We start from the raw sequence: 21,058 nt of genomic DNA, 5'->3' as shown, positions 1-21,058 counted from the left end.
AAATCTTCTATCTCCAAGGTTGGTACCTTACAAAAGGCATTAATTTCCTGAAGAAAAAACATGTTTTCTTTAGACCATTCCTCAAGAAGAAAGCACCACAGTCCAAGTACTGTTGGCCATGATTACTTTCAATATATTACAGTGTTCACAGAAACAAACACTGTAATCAGGGATACATATAGAGCTCCATTACAACCCCTTTTTCAGATACTAAAAAGTCTCTCAAAAAAGGGTGCTAGTTATTTCTTAACCAATTTGCAAAATCTCCTAAACTTCAATTATGTACTTGCTTTTTAATGACAAAATCAGTATTCTTATCTCGTATGTATGTAGGGTACTTTGACTTTGACTATTAAATTGACAGCATGCTTTCATATGACTTCTATCAGCAATTTCATGTATTCAGAAATGATTTGAACTAAGTTTTTACAAACAGCAACTGTGCACCTGCAGTTAAGTGTAGGTGCAATAAACTTTGCAAGCAATTGCATGCAAAACAGCTAGATACATCACGCACAACACTTATATAGATTCCTAAAAAAAAAAATCAAGCCCTGGAAAGGAGCTCTTAAGTTTCTGAATCTTCATAATGGAACAGAAGATAACAGCTACCTCCACATATCTATTGTTAGTAGTATCTGACATGTTTTAATTCAAAACGGAGCCACTGACTGTAAAAATACAAGTAGATACCACAAGAGTAAGTACTATACAGGCAAGACGGTGAGATCTACAGACAACCTGAGTGTATTCATGTTTAATTTAAACCACTAAAATCAATCACCTTCCCCAATCTAAATAAAAAGAGATCTCATTACAAATAAAATCAATGTATAACTGTCACATCACTGAATCATAAATGTTTCCCCTCCTAGAATAAAAGATAGAAAGAAAAGAAAAGAAAAAGGCAAACATCAGTAAAAAACTGTACGTTATTCACGAAGTACGTGGGGATCTCATTTGTTCATTTAAACTCTCGATTATTAAAACTGATAAATCATTAGGTAGGTTTTAAAATAAAGTTATAAGAAATCTGTTTTTTCCTTCATTATTAGTTTAATCTAAAAACATTTAGCAAGATCTCCTCATCACAATACAGCCTTCATACTATACTATTACTCTAAACATGCCAAACTGCTGATAAATCATACCTCGCTAATTATTGGACAGTAGAACCTCAAAGATACGAACACCAGAGTTATAGAGTGGCAACCAGACACCATATGAAACCGGAAGTAACCAATTAGACAGCAGAAGAGATCTCCCCCCACCCCAAAAAAAAAAAAAAAAAAAAAGCAGCAGCAAATACTATATTGTGTATTGGTTCTTAAAGGTGGTCACATCTGGGCTGCCTGTCACCACCCTCACCCCGACTTACAGCTAGAAAGTGAAGACGCTGAGATTCGTGGGCAAAGCTATCAACCGCTGCTGCCAGCCCAAGGTAGCCAAAGCAGATGTAGCACTGGGGTCTATGCTGCTTTCCTGTAGGCTGTGGGTGCTGTTTTCACCCCATCCCCACCCCTAACCAGGAGGGAAACACAAGCTTGCGTGGGCCAAGGAAAGAAGCTGCCCTACAAGGAAGTTGCCTAGCTGCCTCTGGAATCTGACCCAGAGCGTGAACTGCTGGAGCTGCGTTTTGTTCAGAATTACGAACATTTCAGAAAAAAGAAGGACGACTTGTGGCACCTTAGAGACTAACAAATTTATCTGAGCATAAGCTCATGAAAGCTTATGCTCAAATAAATTTGTTAGTCTCTAAGGTGCCACAAGTCCTCCTTTTCTTTTTGCGGATACAGACTAATACGGCTGCTACTCTGGAACATTTCAGAGTTACAAACAACCTCCATTCCTGTGGTGTCTGTAACTCTGAGGTTCTACCGTATGTAAAAACTAATCTGGAAAGGAGACCACAAAATAATAAGGAATTATTTTAGGTATTTGATAATTAAACTAATAAAATCAATTCCCCTTACCTGACAGGAAGGGTCCGATCACCTTTCCTTCGGTCCATTTCTCTCTGAGGAACAGGATACCAGCGGAAATTCAACTTCCAGTTGAATCCGCCATAGGTCATATCAGAGCCTGCCATATATTCAAAGGTGTCATCACTGATTACATCAATGATAGGACACACTACTGTTCTCCTGAAGAGAGAAGTGCCAAAACCTATTAGTAAAAGTGACCAACTGCTGTGTCTTTTGTCTCTTACCTACTGTATAGAACAAGCATCCCTCCAAACTTACAGTAAACATGAAGCCTTTAGCCAGGAAGCATGGGCATTTTACTAAATTAAAAGAGTTTTTACTATTCCATTTGTAATGGTATTTGCCTACCAGGGAGAGTGCACATTTGTCCTGGTTATGGTAATGGCTTAATTTTTATTATTACTAATGTACTTAACATTAACAGTGCTTTACGTCTTCAAAGAACTAAACAAACATTAACTTATCGTTCCTCAAAACACTCCTGGAGTAATCAATAAGGAGTAATTATCCTCATCTTGCACATAAGAAAACTAAGGCGTAAAGTGATGAGGACTTTCCAATGCCACACAGTGACCCAGGATTATAAAACTTTTTGGTCCCTAGACGTATGCTCAAGATATCTTACATGTTTTGAAGTAAAAATTTGGTCTTTGCTCTGGGGGAATACTCAGATAACATCGACAAATGGATGTAATGAAGCAACTCTGGTTAACAAATACACTGATGTCATGTAGAGATCTTCAATAGGAAGAAACCACTCGTCCTTTGTCCTATTCTTTAGAAGGTGAATTCTGAGATCGTAATCTGCTTAACACTCTTGGAAATGCATTCTGACAACTCTCTGTGGTCACATTACCTTTCTTGGAAAGTCACATCAAGATATGATTCGCAGGTGCCTTTCTGTGGTGCAACCTGCACCACTACTTATCCAATGATAATCTCACAAGAAAAAACATTACTTAATAATGACTTCAAGGGTAAAATACTGTAATTTCCTCTCAATAGAGTTCCCAACAAAACTTCATTTCTTGCAAATTGTTGTTAATGCACCACATTTTTGTATTGATAATTTAGATGTTAAATTTATCTCTCAGTAATTTACTCCAGCCAGGTTTATTTTAAACACAAAACTGAAATCTGCATCACTAGCACACAAGAAATTATTTAGGCTGGTTATTTTAATAAACTGCCCCCACAACTGCAGGGGTACTGCATGGAACTAACATATACAAACGACGTTTCATAAAGCATCCTTATAAGTCCTGCATCTTTTCTTTGCTCCCCCGACCAAACTGAAATTCTTTCACACTAGCAGAATGTTTTGTGTGCCTTAATAGCATGTACCAGAAAAAAAGTATCAGCAGAAAGTAGCCAGTTTCTCAATTTCCAACTACAATATAGATGAGTGTAGCTCAAATAATCATCGTAACTTTAGAAAACAGTTTCCCAAAAACCAGGTCATAGAGTTTTAGGCCAGAAGGGACCACCAGATAATCTAGTCCAATGGTGGGCAACCTGCGACTCATCAGGGTAATCCACTAACAGGCCACCAGACAGTTTACATTTGCCCAGCCACCCTCAGTTCCCAGTGCCCTTGATTCATCATTCCTGGCTAATGGGAGCTGAGGGAAGCGGTGCGGGCCACAGGGACATGCTGGCTGCTGCTTCCCGCAGGTCCCATTGGCCGGGAACGATGAACCACGGGCACTGGGAACTGCAGGTGGCTGGGCAAATGTAAATAAACTGTCTGGTGGCCTGCCAGTGGATTACCCTGATGGGCCACGTGCGGCCTGTGTGCCGGAGCTTGCCCCCACTGATCTAGTCTGAACTCCTGTATATCACAGGCCACCAACAACACACGTCACTCACACATTACACCCAACAATGGAAATGAGATCAAAGTATTATAACACACAACAGACTAGAACAGGGGTCTCAAACTCGAATCACCAGGAGGGCCACATCATCTGCCCCCCCGCTGCCCCTGCCCCCCACTCCTGCCCGTGGGGTGCAGCAGGGGGCTCAGGGCAGGGAGTTGGGGTGCAGGAGGAGTGCGGGGTGTGGCAGGGGGTTGGGGGGCAGGAGAGGTCTGGATTCCGGCCTGGCGCCGCTTACCTTGAGCGGCTCCGGGATGGCAGGGGTGCGCACCGGGGCCAGATTAGGCTCCCTGCCTGCCCTGGCCACAGCCCAGTGCCACTCTGCTCTGGGAAGTGGTGAGCACCCTGTCCCTGCGACGCCGGAGGGAGAGGGAGCAGAGAACTCCATGAGCTGTTCTTGCCTGTGGGTACCTCCCCCAAAGCTCACATTGGCCGCAGTTCCCAGTTCCCGGCCAATGGGAGCTTCAGGGGAGGTAACCATAGGCAAGAACAGCTCACTGAGTTCTCTGCTCCCCCTGCCCCCCAGGGTCGCAGGGAAGCGGTGCCTGCTACTTCCTGGCGTGGGGCTCACAGCACCATGGAGTTTGCAAATCCGAGGGCCGGATCCAAAGCCCTAAGGGGCCGGAGTTTGCTCACCCCTGGCCTAGAGGTAGGCTGGGGACACGGCATGCTGGGGAGGGGATGGGGGGCTGCGGGGAGTTTGGTGGGTCGTAGGGAAGAACCCCGCGGGCTGCATGCTCAGAGGCCTAGCCAACTCTGGTTACTGTCCCATCTCCAGCAGTAGCCATCCCAATACTTCAGAAGGAGATAAAAAACCTCCAAGAACACATTGTAAAGGGAAAAAAAATCCCTTCCTGACCTGTTAGTGGCCAGCTGAAATCCTGACACATGAGCTTTAGGAACTTAAGACAAACTGGAAGAGAGCCGCAGGGCTGTTGAGCTCTGTCCCCTACCATTCCATGCTACCCCATCATACAATTGCACTCATAAGTTTGCCCAGCGCTCTTAAAACTAATTACATTGTTTGTCCCCACAATTCTTATTGAGAGGCTGTTCCAGAACCTCACCTCACTGATTATTAGAAACTTTTTAAATTTCCACCCTGGATTTGTTCATGGCGAATTTATATTCATTTGTTCTTGTCTTATTTTACAGTATAGTACTCATTCACAGGTGATTTATAACTTTAAATATAGCCTTTATATATACAAAGGAACCATGAGAACCCCAAAACTGTGGAACTGACTAAATTTTTGAAACCAGTTGGTTTATCACGAGTTCAAGGTTCTGATGGTTCTTTATAGTAAATAAAGCAGGGAAATCTAAAGTTACCTAATAAATATATTTGCTATGTGTAAGTGTTTGTGTTTTCTGAAAAAAGATATTGACGAACAAGAGGACACCAGATGACTTGAGAGATTATGCTACGCTTGGTAACTAGTCTAATGAGCAAACTATATTATGAAATACTACCAGATCTGAATCAAGACAATGCTCATCTTTTCTTACTATCCCTTTAATATGTATATTCTTTGAAGGTTAACATTTTTATTAAAAACCTGGCTCTCCTCTCACTTCCAAACTATACCTCCAGAACAATAAAGTATAACTTCAACATTTTAATTACCATTTAAAATATTGAGTTTTGATAGGAGAGCTGTTATAACATATAGGAGTGTAATAGTGAATTGTTCTTACAACTTTAGTTCTCAAACTAAATTGTTTCCAGCAATGACTAAACTCTACTGTGTAAACAAGAACATTAAAAGCTTCCCCCTGCAATTATGCCAGTGGACCTCAACCCTAACATATAACACTTCAATAGCACTTTTATTTTGAATACACCAAGCAGAAACTGACAATTAGTAGTTAATGAATGTCAGCTAGGGAAAGCCCACTACCAACATCTTGCTCATATAGGTATCTACACCACTCTCCCTCACTCATCTTTTTGTTAGGTTGTGACCAGAATGATCTTTTAGAACTTCCCCATAGGCTGTTCTTCCAGGTGGGTGAGAAGGTGGGTGCAGGCGAAGGAGCTCCAGAACGTTACTCTCAGTTTTATTATGTTTCTTTCACTAGACTGGGTGAGTATTTAACTCAGGGCTTGCAGTGGTGCACATTGCATTGCTTAGTGAAGACACTACCTATACTGATGGGAGAGAACTGAGCAACGCAGTTATACTGACATCAGGAGTTCGGTCGGTATAATTGCGTCGCTCAGGTGTGTGCATTTTCCAAACCTGAGTGATGCAGTCATACTGACATAAGTTGTAGACCAAGGCTTAGTCAGGACATGTAACTTACATTTGAATGCAAGTTAAATTTAACAGCAAGTTTTGCTTTTTAAAAGCTCCCCCGTATTAGCATTTCATATGAACACTAGTTTTAATCACACATTTGTGAAATTCTGGGAAATTACAAAATTAATTCACTACTTCAAAGTAGGTTAAACAATATGTTCAGCTGAAGCTGATAAACTAAGTTAAATCTGCAGTAAAAGTATTCCTTACTAACCTTTACAAAAGTAGAACATTAACAAATAAATTGATAATTACCTGTCAACTTTGATTCGTGCCAACAGAGGTTCAAGCCATCCTACTGTACATTCACAATGAGCATCTAAGAAGGTGATGACCTGGCCTTTGGAAGCAGCAGCCCCCTTCAACCTGGCTCTGATCAATCCAGAACGTTGCTCCATTCGAATCACATAAACTGGTACTTTTAACTTTTTCACATAGTTTTCCAGGGGTCTCTTCAGGAAGTCTGCAAAATGTGACCAATCAATAAGAAATATGAATTAAGATAACATGGTAATGATATAACTAGCTCCAGTAGCTCTGTAGCTGTACAATGTAACTGTATAATCTGTGGTCCAGATTCACAAGCACACACAGTAATCTCATTTTAGCAGTACTTCTAACTCATTAAGGGTACAAAGAAAAACAGAAGAAGAAAAGATCAATCATACTGAAATCTACATGAGTGATCAATCACTGGGAAAGAAACCAAGCTGTTCAGTAAAAGGGGAGTCCTCAACTTCTCAGACCATAAGCTGCAACACCACAAGTCTCAGATGTTAACAACATGCCACATGACTTGGATGTTAAAATACTTTAAAAACGTCTGCTGCATATCTACAAAAGGACATTTATCATTTTTCTTTAAGTCTTCAACCTAAGGCTGCTCTTTCAAATATGCCTCCCACTAGCATATTAATACTTAGCTTTGCACTTTGAATTTGTATAGTTTCATTTACAAACCTGCATAGATTTGTGCTCTCAACTGTTGATGTGATTGTGTGCCTACCTGTGAATAGCACTTTGAAAATTATTATTTTTAAATGGGAGGCTACAGTTTTATGTGAAATAATTTGGCTGTCAGCATTTATCAGTAAGGTTATACCACTGTTCTGAGATGCTATAATGGAGACTACAGTTCTAGGACTTCCAATCCTTTAGGAGATTGAAACTAGAGAAATTGAGATGATGATATGAAGTCTTACTTGCCTAGAAATGGCTGAGTATTGTAGTATTCTGAGAATGGATATGAAAGCTACAGGGAAAGGAGCCTCAGAATACCACAGCAAGAAACAACCTCCCAATACTTCAGCAAAAGACAATGTGAAACACTGAGCTATGAAACAAGGGACATCATTTATTCACATTGGTTTCTCTGTTCCTTTTTCCTGCTCATTTTCCCTTATTCCCTTCTCTTACTGCATACCATGAAAGAGATGGGGAATGTAAGATGCTTACATTAGGATCAATTGAGATGACATATGTCTACTGCTGCAAAAACTTGGTTATCTTCTCTGCAGCCACATAGGCCCAGGCTGCCAAGGTGGCTGCAGACTCAGTCTTGGAAGGATTAGATTTTTATTGGTAAATGTCAATTTCACTGCATGCACACAAACCAATGAAATTTTTTTTCCCATATATCAGAGGTTCTCAAACTGTGGGCCGGGACCGCAAAGTGGGTTGCGACCCCATTTTAAAGGGATCACCAGGGCTGGTGTTAAGACTGGCTGGGGCCCGGGGCATAGTCCAAGCCCCACTGCCCAGGGCTCAGGCTTCAGCTGCAGCCCAGGATGGTAGGGCTCATATTACAGCCCCCCCCCCCCGCCCCCATGAAGCCCTTTGGCTTTGCACCCCATGCCCGTAGCAGCGGGGCTCATGCTTCAGTCCCCACTCTTGGGATCATGTAGTAATTTTTGTTGTCAGAAGGGGGTTACGGTGCAATGAAGTTTAAGAACCCCTGGCATAGATAATTGATATTTACAGATAAACAAAAATGCTGCTTGAGAATTTATAGCTTGGATTTACAACTATTTACTTGGTATATTTTGATATGTGATGTTGAAAATTGTCACTGTTATAAAACTTTTAAAATCTCAGTGTCTACCATCAGTGTCTGAACCCACCCCATTGTCTATTCTCCCCATAAATTTTTACAGTTATGCTAAATTAAGTAGATAAAAATCGAAGAAATGCTTAAAAAGAATTGACACTATCCATAAAAATTATGTAAAAAATTACAATTCTGTAAAGCCTACTTATCTATCTATGGTGGGAGGTATTCACCTCACTACCAGAAAGTAATGAAGAAAGTAGCAGACTATGAGACAGTTTGACGGTATGGATTCTGTGGTCCTATAATTAAGGAGAATTAGGATCCTAGAGGTAATGGTAGCATGACAAATGGGAATGAGGATATGGAGGTAGATATTACCATATCTGAGGCAGAAGTGAAACTCGAACAGCTTAATGGGACTAAATCAGGGCGCCCAGATAACCTTCATCCAAGAATATTAAAGGAATTGGCACATGAAATTGCAAGCCCATTGGCAAGAATTTTTAATGAATCTGTAAACTCAGGGGTTGTACCGTATGATTGGAGAATTGCTAACAGAGTTCCTATTTTTAAGAAAGGGGAAAAAAAAGTGATCTGGGTAACTATAGGCCTGTTAGTTTCACATCTGTAGTATGCAAGGTCTTGGAAAAAATTTTGAAGGAGAAGGTAGTTAAGGACATTAAGGTCAATGGTAAATGGGACAAAATACAACATGGTTTTACAAAAGGTAGATCGTGCCAAACCAACCTGATCTCCTTCTTTGAGAAAGTAACAGATTTTTTAGACAAAGGAAACGCAGTGGATCTAATTTACCTAGATTTTAGTAAGGCATTTGATACATTTGATACCGTGCCACATGGGGAATTATTAGTTAAATTGGAAAAGATGAGGATCAATAGGAAAATTGAAAGGTGGATAAGGAATTGGTTAAAGGGGAGACTACAACAGGTCCTACTGAAAGGTGAACTGTCAGGCTGGAGGGAGGTTACCAGTGGAGTTCCTCAAGGATCAGTTTTGGGATCAATCTTATTTAATCTTTTTATTACTGACCTGGGCACAAAAAGTGGGAGTGTGCCAATAAAGTTTGTGGATGATACAAAGCTGGGAGGTATTGCCAATTTAGAGAAGGACAGGGATACCCTACAGGAGGATCTGGATGACCTTGTAAACTGGAGTAATAGTAATAGGATGAAATTTAATAGTGAGAAGTGTAAGGTCATTCATTTAGGGATTAATAAGAATTTTAGTTATAAGCTGGGGATGCAGCAATTAGAAGTAACGGAGGAGGAAAAGGACCTCGGAGTATTGGTTGATCACAGGATGACTATGAGCCGCCAATGTGATATGGCTGTGAAAAAAGCTAATGCAGTCTTGGGATGCACCAGGAGAGGTATTTCCAGTACAGATAAGGAGGTTTTAGTACAGTTATACAAGGCACTGTTGAAACCTCACCTGGAATACTGTGTGCAGTTCTGGTCTCCCATGTTTAAGAAGGATGAATTCAAACTGGAACAGGTACAGAGAAGGGCTACTAGGATGATCCGAGGAATGGAAAACTTGTCTTATGAAAGGAGACTCAAAGGAGCTTGGCTTGTTTAGCCTAACTAAAAGAAGGTTGAGGAGAGATATGATTGCTCTCTATAAATATATCAGAGGGATAAATATCGGAGAAGAATTATTTAAGCTCAATACCAACGTGGACATAAGAACAAATGGATATAAATTGGCCACCAGGAAGTTTAGACTTGAAATTAAACAAAGGTTTCTAACCATCAGAGGAGTGAAGTTTTGGAATAGACTTCCAAGGGAAGCAGTGGGGGCAAAAGATCTATCTGGCTTTAAGATTAAACTTGATAAGTTTATGGAGGAGATGGTAGGATGGGATAACATGGTTTTGGTAATTAAATATTCATGATAAATAGGCCCAATGGCCTGTGATGGGATATTACATGGGGTGGGATCTGAGTTACTACATAGAATTCTTTCCTGGGTATCTGGCTGGTGAATCTTGCCCATATGCTCAGGGGTTTAGCTGATCACCATATTTGGGGTCAGAAAGGAATTTTCCTCCAAGGCAGATTGGAAGAGGCCCCGGAGGTTTTTCGCCTTCCTCTGTAGCATGGGGCACGGGTCACTTGCAGGAGGATTCTCTGCTCCTTGAAGTCTTTGAACCACGATTTGAGGACTTTAATAGCTCAGACATAGGTGAGAGGTTTTTCGCAGGAGTGGTGGGTGAAATTCTGTGGCCTGTGTTGTGCAGGAGGTCAGACTCGATGATCATAACGGTCCCTTCTGACCTAAATATCTAATATCTATGAGGATTTCCTCACATGTAGATTTAATACATGACTAATTTCATTTTTGCTTCCTTTAGAATTTCAGTTTCTGCCTAAGGTGTTCCTATTAATTTATCACCAACTCCTCACAGCTAAAATAAAAGGCAAAATCACCTAAACATAAATGAATATTTGAACTGCCAAACGACCAAATAGCTCTCCTTAAGAAAAGGAAGAGGAGGTTACTCACCCTGTGCAGTAACTGATGTTCTTTGAGATGAGTGTCCCTGTGGGTGCTCCACTCCAGGTGTTGGTGCGTCCCTGTGCCTTTGCTCGGAGATTTTTACAGCAGTACTCGTACCGGTTGCACATGCGCAGAGCTTCCCCCCCACCCCCAAAGTGTACCTTAATAGTACGCACGCACGACCGGTCTCAGTTCCTTCTCTGCAACGGAGGCTACCCCAACTCCAAAGCAGAGGGGAGGAGAGCAGGTAGTGGACACCCACAGGGACACTCATCTCAAGGAATGTCAGTTACTGCACAGGGTGAGTAACCTCCTCTTCGAGAGAGAGATGTCCCTGTGGGTGCTCCACTCCAGGTGACTTAAAAGCAGTGTATCTCAAGGAGGTACAGACTTCGGATTGGGTAGAAATGCAGTAGATAATACAGCTCTGCCTAATCGTGTATCTGAGAGAGGGCCCTGAGTAAGGGCATAGTGTTTAACAAAAGCGTGTTCAGAAGACTAAGTGGCTGCTTTACAGATGTCAGTCAGGGGAACTTTGCATAGAAAAGCCACAGAAGTAGCCATCAATCTAGTGGAGTAAGTTCTGATGTCTGCTGAAGGAGTAACTTTCCGTATCTGATAAGAGAGTCAGATACAGTCAGAAACCCATTTTGAAAGTCTCTGGGTAGAAATAGGTGTCCCCCTAGACCGCTCTGCAATGGAGACAGAATCTAGAAGAATTCCTAAAGGGTTTGGTTCTATTCAAATAGAAAGACAAAGCCCTGCATACATCTAGGGTATGCACTGTGGATTCAAAAGAGTTTGCATGTGGTTTAGAAAAGCAAGTCGGCAGATGTATAAGTTCATTGATGTGGAATGACGAATGGAAGAAATTTGGAAGAATTTTTGGAAGAAATTTGGGGTGTAATCGAAGCGTAACTCTGTCCTTAAAAAAAATAGGTATATGCTGGTCTGCCATGAGAGCTGCTATTTCTCCTGCCCATCTGGCAGAAGTGATTGCCACTAAGAATGCTGTTTTCATAGAAAGGTGTAAGAGGAAGCAAGTGGCTAGGGATTCAAAATGGTTGTTGAGTTAAGCAAGATAATACTAAGTGAAGGTCCCACGGAGGGGTAGGAGGTCTAACATCCGGGTATAGGGATTGGAGTCCTTTGAGAAAACGTTTAGTGATCAGATGGGCAAACACAGAGGTATCAATTTTGTTGTGGAAAGTTGTAACAACAGCTAGGTGGACTTTGATGGAGCTGAAAGAAAGGCCAGACTGAGGTCTAACAGGTAGTCGAGTATAAGAGGAAGAGGTGCAGACATAGGAGACAGTTGTTCAGATGAGCACCATAGTGTGAATCACTTCCACTTCTGGAGATAGGTGGTGCGAATAGGTTGTGTTCTGCTATGTAGGAGCACTCTTAGAATTTCCTCAGAGCATGCTAGTTAGTTTTGGGAGAACCATGTAGGAACCAAGATTGAGGTGAAGCATGGACAGGCTGGGGTGTAGAAATCGGCCATGTTGCTGCGATAGGAGGTTCGGACTGAGAGTCAACGAAACTGGTGGGCAAGTTGAAATTCTGGTGAGGAATTGGAACCACGGTTGTCTGGGCCATGATGAGGCAATCAGGATCACCGTGGCATGATCTGTTCCTATCTTTGTCAGAACTCTGAGGAGAATCGGGATCAGGGGAAAAGCATAGAGTAAGTTCTGGTGCCATGGAATCATAAACGCATCTCCCAGGGAGTGTTTGACCAGTCCTGCTCTGGAGCAAAATTCGGGGCATTTTGTGTTCTCCGCAGTTGCAAAAAAGTCTATGGTTGGGTAGCCCCAAATGCGGAATACGTTGGTGATGATCATCTCGTTCATCTCCCATTCATGGTCCCAGGGAAAGCGTCTGCTTAATTTGTCCGCTGTGGTATTCATAGTTTCGGGAAGGTAGGCGGCGGATATCCAGATATTGCTCACAAGGCACCAGTTCCAGAGTTTCATGGCTTCTGTGCAAAGCGAGTGAGAGCGAGCTCCTCCCTGACTGTTTACATAGAACATGCAGGCAATGTTGTCTGGCATTATCCATACATGTTGGTTCCGGATTAACAGGAGGAAGTAACGGCAGGCATTGCTTATAGCTCGAAGTTCTAGGAAGTTTATGAACAGGGAGATTTCAGTTGAAGACCATAGCCCCGGATTGTGCGATGTAACATGTGAGCACCCCAGCCTGTGAGGGATGATTCGGAAGCCATTATGATGGATGGAGTCTCCCGGAGAAAGGGGACTTCAGAGCAGATGTTGGAGGGAACTGTCCACCATAGGTGGGAGTCTTTAACTTGGAAAGGTATGGATAGAGGTTTGTTTAGGGCGTGCACATTGGGTCTGTAAACCATGGCCAAACAAGCTTGGAAGCACCTCATGTAGAGTCATGCGTTTTGGATCACAAAAGTGCACAAGGCCACGTGACCTAGTAGTTGCAAACAATCTTGAGCGGTGACTTGAGGACTGTTGCAAAGTTTTGCCGCCAGCCGCTTTATGGTGTTGAAGCGATCGGATGGAAGAGATGCCAGTCCTGTTCGGGAATCGAGGTGTGCTCCTATGAACTCCAGGTGCTGGGTAGGAGTTAATGTGGATTTGTCTTTGTTTATTAGCAGGCCAAGGGATAAGAAGCAATCGACGGTGAGTTGCGTGAATCGAAGCACTTTGTTGAGCGTTGAGGCTTTGAGGAAGTAATCGTCTAGGTAAGGAAATATTATGACTCTTTGCTTCCTGAGATGGGCAGTAACTATGGCCAGGAGCTTGGAAAAAGCATGGGGGGCAGTGGAGAGGCCGAAGGATAGTACCCTGTATTGAAAGTGTGTCGAGCAGAGGGTAAAACGGAGGAAGCATCTGTGGGCTGGATGTATTGTCACATGAAAATAGGTGTCCTGTAGGTCGAGGGCTGAAAATCAATCACCCTGCTCCAGAGCTGGGATTATGGTGGTGAGGATAACCATTCTGAACTTTTCCTTCTTGATAAAATTGTTGAGCTGCCTGAGGTCGAGGATCGGTCGCCATCCCCTGGTTTTCTTTTCTGTTAAGAAATAATGGGAGTAAAACCCTTTCCCTCTGTATCGTTTGGGCACAAGCTCCATTGCTCCCAATAGAAGGAGATGCTGTACCTCTTGGAGGAGCAGTTGCTTGTCAGGGTCCCTAAAGAGGGACGGGTAGGGTGAGGGGGTAGGTAGGAGGCAAGAATAGGAAGGGGATGGAATAGCCAAGTGTGACGACCTCTAAAACCCACTTGTCAGTGGTAATGTTCTGCCACTGATGGAAGAATGGTCGTAGACTGTGTCCAAAAATAGGGACAGGCGGTGTAAGCGCTGAAGTGGGAACATGGTTTTCAAAACCCTCGACCAAGGCTTCAAATCTGCTAGTTAGTCTGAAGGGGTTGAGACGCTGCTGTGGAATTGGGGCGGCGACGCTGGTATCTGGGTCTCTGGCATTGCTGCTGTTGCTCGTGTGATCTCTGGAAGTGCTGGAAGTGGGGTAGCATGGACATTTGTAAGATTGGTATCTATATTGTCGCCTTCTGGTCGTATGGGTTTGTATTCTTAAGGACCAGAGAGTTACCCTTGAATCCTTCACTGAGCAAAGGACGTCTTTCGTTGTGTAGACAAAGAGTTTGGACCACGAATGGAAGGTCTTCAATGGTACTCTGGACCTCTCGAGGAAATGAAGGAGGAGAAGAGCCACGAACCTCGGCACATGACTACTGCTGTAGCGGTGGATCTTGCTGCAGCACTGGCCACATCGAGGGCCACTTAAAGAGTGGTACGTGATATGATTTGTCCCTCAGACTAAAGCAGTAAATTATTGTTTCTTTTCTTCTGGAATGTCCTCAAAGTCCATGAATTTGTTGTAATTTTTGTGATCATATTTTGCCAGCACGGCAGTATAATTAGCAATTCAAAATTGAAGCGTGCAAGATGCGTATACTTTACGACCAAGCAGATCTAAACGCTTACTGTCTTTGTCGGCTGGGTTGGAACGGGGATAATGGTGTTTGTTCTTTCGGTTGACTGCGTCTACCACCAGCAAATTAGGCGCTGGATGAGTGAAAAGGAATTCAGAGCCCTTAGAAGGGATGAAGTACTTGCAGTCTGCTCGTTTACAGGTAGTTAGGCTTGCAGCAGGAGTCTGCCAGATGGCTTTGGCAAGTTCCAGAAGAGCTGGGTCGATTGGCAATACAATTCCGGAAGGCGGCGAAGGCTGCAGGATATCCGTTAACTATGCTGCTGTTCATGAACCTCCTCCAGATTCATTCTTAGTTCACTGGCCACTGTCTTGAAAAGGTCTTGAAATTTAGAAAAGTCATCTGAAGAAGTAGGAAGTAGGGCTTTGTCAGTCGTAACAACTGGGTCTACTGAGTTAGAGACAGGTTGTGCCTGATCCTACACTTGTGATGGTGCTGTCTGGCATCAGTGGCAGGTTCGTGAGCTTGCGGTAACGGGCAGGTGTCGGGCCTGGTTGAGGTGGCATAGCGAGTGTGGTCTTGAGGATAGGGTGCCCATGGGGCACAATATTGCCACTGTGATGGGAAGGGCATAGATGGTGCCATCCAGGGGTTTACACATCACAGGGCAGGATCCTGAGAATAGGATGAGGTGATGTTTCTATGACCTCTATTAATTGGGATCTGAGGATGAGACACTTGATATGGCGAAAAATCCTCCTGCAGTCTAGCTTCCTCCTCATTGGAGGAAGGCTGTTCAGATCCTGGCTGAGCATTTGGAGATAAGCAGGCATTCACTAGGGGTGACTGCAGAATGGGTAACACCAGCAGGTCACCTGACTGTAAATTGCAGTGCTGAAGCTCCTCTATGTCGTGAGGGCTGCGCAAGAGGAATCTGCTGGGAAGAAATGTTCCTCTGCACCGGTGTCTTTAAAGTTGTTTGGCTGCGGGCCAGCTCAGCAGGTGCCAGTGCCGGGAGAGCGGTGATAGCCTGCAGAGGGGTGTGTGTGTGATACAGACATCCGCATGTGTCGGCACCACTTCCACTGCAGTGCCATGTGAGAGGCAGACAACTGGAAGCCTGAACCCTTGGCACCGGAGCTATGCGCGAGTGCCGCAGGTGGGTTTTGCACGGTGCCGGAGGAGCCCAGTGCGTCAGAACTGCTCAGCTGGGGAAGTGCTGGGAGGGAGGCAGTAGACCTGCCTGGAGAAGCCTTCTCACACAAGGTTCCCTTTGCGTGTGACAGAAGGTGATTTTTTTTTGAAGTTTTCTTCAGCTTCTTTGAAGCGGAGTTGTTGTGGCATGCAGCAGAGCTGGAATCAGCACCCAGGTCTGAAGCTGACCCTAATGATTTTTGAAGCAGGAGCAGCTTTAGCCTGTCTTTCCATGCCCTAGACTTCAGTTTACTGCAGTGGGCACATTTTTGGGGAATGACATCCTTACAATTACAACAGTGCTTAAAGCCTGGGGAGCCAGGCATGTCGGAAGCGGCTGCGTTGACAGGAACAAAGAATTTTAAGAGAAAACTAACACACACCACTGGTAACACTAATAACTAACACTACTGGTAACAAACTATCTAAAAAGGGTAAAAGTAACAAGGGAGAAAGTTTTCTAACATGTCTGCTGAGCTCAGTCTCAGCTTGGGGACGGTGGAGAAGGAACTGAGGAGACGGGTCGCGCACGTGTACTATTAAGGTACGCTCGGGGGGGAGGAGAAGAGGGAGGAAGAGAGGCTCTGCGCGTGCACGACCGGTACAAGTACTGCTGTAAAAATCTCCGAGCGAACGCACCAACACCTGGAGTGGAGCACCCACAGGGATACCTCTCTCGAAGAACTAACGCAATAAACTAACTCCAGCAGACTATCAATCACCTACGGAATTAAAATGATCATTTGTCTTACAATAGCTGCCAAAGGACCAAATCACACATGGCTGAATAGTCTCTTACCCTGAAGAACGAGCTAAGTTTACGATGGGTGGCAACCAGTGGGAGAACAAACAATTGAGGGAACTGGGAAGAAAGAATATGATTAACAGTGGTAGGAACACATGATCACAAACTGGCTGTGTTCACAGTTAGCAGATTTCAAGTCTATCTTATATATGTATAAATAAGTAATCTAATGTAATATATTCTATAGCTACATTAAGTGTCTGGAATAAAAGGGGAGAGTTTTACTACGTGTGTAGGAAAGTAAATCTACAAAAAGGAACCAGTATAAAAGAACTAGGTTATGCAATATATGGGAAGTGTAATGTTGCACAAAATATGCCATGAACTCTTAGCGGATGTCTTGCAAATCTCAAGAGGCAGAGCTGACCTGAGGGTGACTACCATTTGTTGCCGCTGCTTTGGCTGAATGAGCTCTAATTGACCCTCCAGTGACAATCTAGTGAAGGAAAAAAAGTAGAAATGCATTTTGACAGATCTTGAAAGCTGTGTTATACCAAAAGAACCTACAAGCAGGACAGACTTTAAATAGATCTCTATCTTCTCCAGAAAAAATCAAAGACTTCATTTTTGCTCACATGTTCTAACAGGGACAGAATGAAAAATAAGGATAACCTGAGTGGCACAAACCAACTGAAGAATACATAATACTTCTCTCTAAAATATCTTACAAAAGGTATTTTGTTTGAGTACACAACCCTGCTTACAAAATATTAATTCAGATGAAAAGCCAAATTTATCACAACCAAATATACTCCTCTCGATTTAATAGCACCCCTCCAGACACATTAAACAAACAGAACTGTAGGTCAGCCTTATGGCAATACTTTGCTCTGATCTACGTGGAAGCCATGATTTCAATTTCTGTTTTCCCTCCTACGCCAACCACTTCATGAGAAAGAAGGAGCGTGTCATATTGATTAATGTGTTCTTCCTGTGGAAAATTCAGTAGTTGCTGTAATCTTTGAAAATAGCCTAACCAGTAATAGCTAAATCAACTGAGGCAATGACGCTGACCTGAAGTGTGCAAGTGTAATACCAGGAGACTGGTAAGGCTCTAACAGAAACAAATAAAATTTTTAAAAACAACACAACCAGGACTGGCAAAAATCCAGTGTGAGACATCTTGTTCTGCTTACAGTATAGTAAAAGGCATGTTCACTCACTGCATGTAAAGATTCAAGAGCTACTATTTTTCATAAAGTAAATCTGGTAAAAAATTCTATGAATGTGAAATTTTGAATGTCAGAAACAGGAAAAATGTTGATGGAATTTTTCCTTAACCATTTAAATCAATTATAGAACCAGGCTGAAATTGTTCAAATTTTGAAATTTTAATTATATCTTGATTTTGAAATTTGGGGGAAAAAAATTAAAAACATTCAAGTTTCACTCACATACATACATCCTCATTTTTCAACCAGCTCTAAAAAACAGAAATGCATCTTTCTAGTAAATTATCTAGCTAAGCGCAACAATATTTTAACTGGAGGCCAGGGATTCAATGTTGGGGCTTAATTTGCAAAGTGAAAACACTAAGGTGAGTGGTTCCAGTTCCACCAACTTTAAGGGGACTATTCATAGCAATAAACACTATGCTCAGTATTAAGTGTTTACAGGATTGGGACCTTACGTAGTACTGCAAATCTACTTGGAAGTTAAAGGAAAAAATGGAAGAGTCTGGCTGCCTGACCCAAAACCTCCCTCCAGAGAAGTCAGGAAAAGAACCCAGGAATTCTGACTGCCAGTGTTCCTCTGCAATTAGCTGTGTAAGTCACTGCTGAAATGTGTGTTGCATCACCCAGCTTCCCTCTCCAGCGACTGCTTCATATAGCCTTCTACTGCTATTATCCTCTTTTGTTCAGGTGACAATGGTCTGTGTTGGAGAGCTAAAGGTTTTAGGTTCAAACCTGCTAATGAACCATGTATTATGGTGGGACTTGTTTTTTCAGTTTACTTTATAAAAAACAACACCTAGAAAGTGAGATAAAAAAAGTACATTTAAAAATGGCAAGCTTGCAAAGTCAAGCATGCAAAGTTAGAAAATGCCATAATTTAGATGGCCCTTACAACCTAATTAGGCCTCTTAGGTGTATGTGTTATGATGCAGTCTAATTACATATTCATATACTGTACTTTTTTAAAAAACAGGATTCCTGCTTCATTTAGTGCACTATATGGATAGCAAATGAGCCTACAAGTCCACTCAGTCCTACTTCTTGTTCAGCCAATCGCTAAGACAAACATGTTTACATTTACAGTAGATAATGCTACCCACTTATTTACAATGTCACCTAAAAATGAGAACAGGCTCTCTCATGGCACTTTTGTAGTCGGCACTGCAAGGTATTTACATGCCAGAGATGCTAAACATTTGTATGCCCCTTCATACTTCAGCAACCATTCCAGAGGACATGCTTCCATGCTGATGATGCTCATTAAAAAAAATAATGGGTTAATTATGTAGTGACTGAACTCCTTGCAGGAGAACTGTATGTCTCCTGCTCTGTTTTACCTGCATTCTGCCATATATTTCATGTTATAACAGTCTCGGATGATGACCCAGCACACTGTTCATTTTAAGAACACTTCCACTGCAGATTTGACATTCCACAAAGAAAGTATCAATATGAGATTTCTAAAGATAGCTACAGCACTCGACCTAAGGTTTAAGAATCTGAAGTGCCTTCCAAAATCTGAGAGTGACCAGGTGTGGAGAATGCTTTCAAAATTCTTAAAAGAGCAACACACTGATGCGGAAACTACAGAACCCAAACCACCAAAAAGAAAATCAACTTTCTGCTGATGGCATCGGACTCCGATGATGAAAATGAACATGTGTCAGTCTGGATTGTTATCAAGCAGAACCTGTTATCAGCATGGATGCATGTCCTCTGGAATGCTGGTTGAAGCATGAAGGGACATATGAATCTTTAGCGCATCTGGCATGTAGCGACGCCAGCTACAACAGTGCCATCTGAACACATGTTCTCACTTTCAGGTGACATTGTAAGCAAGAGGGCAGCATTATCTTCTGCAAATGTAAACAAACTTGTTTCAGCGATTGGCTGAACAAGAAGTAGAACTGAGTGGATTTGTCGGCTCTAAAGTTTTACATTGTTTTGTTTGAGTCCAGTTATTTTTTGTACCCAATTCCACATTTTTAAGTTCAACTTTCATTTTAAAGAGATTGCACTACATTGCTTGTATTATGTGAATTGAAAAATACTACCTTTTGTTTTTTACGGTGCAAATATTTGTAATAAAAAATATAAAGTGAGCACTGTACACTTTGTATTCTGTGTTGTAATTTAAACCAATACATCTAAAATGTAGAAAACATCCAAAAATATTTAAATAAATGGTATTCTATTATTAATAGTATGATTAATCACACGATTAATCGCGATTATTTTTTTTAATCGCTTGACAGCCCTAATTGTTAGGCTATTGTATAAATATAAACTCCACTTATTAGGAAGACCAGTAATAGTTATGGGGGATTCTATCATTAGAAACATAGATAGCTGGGTTTGTGATGACCAGGAGAACAGCATATTTACTTGCCATCTTGGTGCGAAGGTTGCGGATTCTCTCGAGACATCTAGATAGACTTATGCATAGTGCTGGTGAGGAGCCGTGGTCGTGGTACATGTAGGTACCAATGACATACGGAAGGATAGAAGAGAGGTCCTGGAGGCCAAATTTAGGCTGCTAGGTAAGAGATTGAAGTCCAGGACCTCCATGGTAGCATTCTCTGAAACGCTTCCAGTTCCATGCACATGGCCAGTTAGACAGGCAGAACTGCAGGGTCTCAATGCGTGGATGTGACAATGGTGTAGGGAGGAGGACTTTAGATTTATTAGGAACTGTGGAAATGTTTGGGAAGGAGGGAGCCTATACAGGAAGAATGGGCTCCCCCTAAATAAAAATGGAACCAGATTGCTGGCACTTAAAATTAAAAAGGCTGTAGAGCAGTTTTTAAACTAAGAGCTGGAGGAAAGCAGACCGGTGCGGAGGAGCATGTGGTTCGGACAGAGACTTCCCTTGGGGAGGACCTATTAATGGAGATTTTCTATGTCCTAGGAAGGAGGATGGAAGATAAAATACAGGTAGGATCTCATGAGAAACAGTCAAATGAAAAAGAGTCCCATTCAATTACATCATGTAATGGCAGACAGCTAAAAAGTGACAAGTTTTTCAAGTGCTTATATACAAATGCTAGAAGTCTTAAATATTGTAATAAGATGGGTGAACTGGAGTGCCTTGTATTAAATGAGGCTATTGATATAATAGGCTTCATAGAAACTTGGGGGAATGGGGATAATCAATGAGACACAGTAATACAGGGTACAAAATATATCGGGAGGACAGAACAAGTCATGCTAGTGGAGGAG

The 21,058-nt window shown here is 42.4% G+C and overlaps 1 protein-coding gene across 11 annotated transcripts in view; it reads right to left on the bottom strand.

Moving 5' to 3' along the window:
• The window catches only part of GALNT1 (polypeptide N-acetylgalactosaminyltransferase 1), a 193,818-nt gene that overhangs the window by 53,133 nt on the left and 119,627 nt on the right, over positions 1-21,058 (bottom strand). For 10 of the 11 annotated variants that reach the window (XM_073332672.1, XM_073332679.1, XM_073332671.1 and 7 more), the window contains 2 exons: positions 6,421-6,628; positions 1,974-2,144 (listed from right to left, as the gene is read on the bottom strand). In XM_073332672.1, the coding sequence (XP_073188773.1) occupies positions 1,974-2,144; positions 6,421-6,628 (379 nt within the window). The remainder of the gene's footprint in view (positions 1-1,973; positions 2,145-6,420; positions 6,629-21,058) is intronic. The other variant, XM_073332681.1, reaches the window with a different exon arrangement.

This window comes from Lepidochelys kempii, chromosome 2 (genome assembly GCF_965140265.1).
Source record: "Lepidochelys kempii isolate rLepKem1 chromosome 2, rLepKem1.hap2, whole genome shotgun sequence".
NCBI classification, from domain to species: Eukaryota; Metazoa; Chordata; order Testudines; family Cheloniidae; genus Lepidochelys; species Lepidochelys kempii.
Note: the sequence above shows the minus strand (reverse complement) of the source record. Positions and strands in the feature narration are given on the sequence as shown.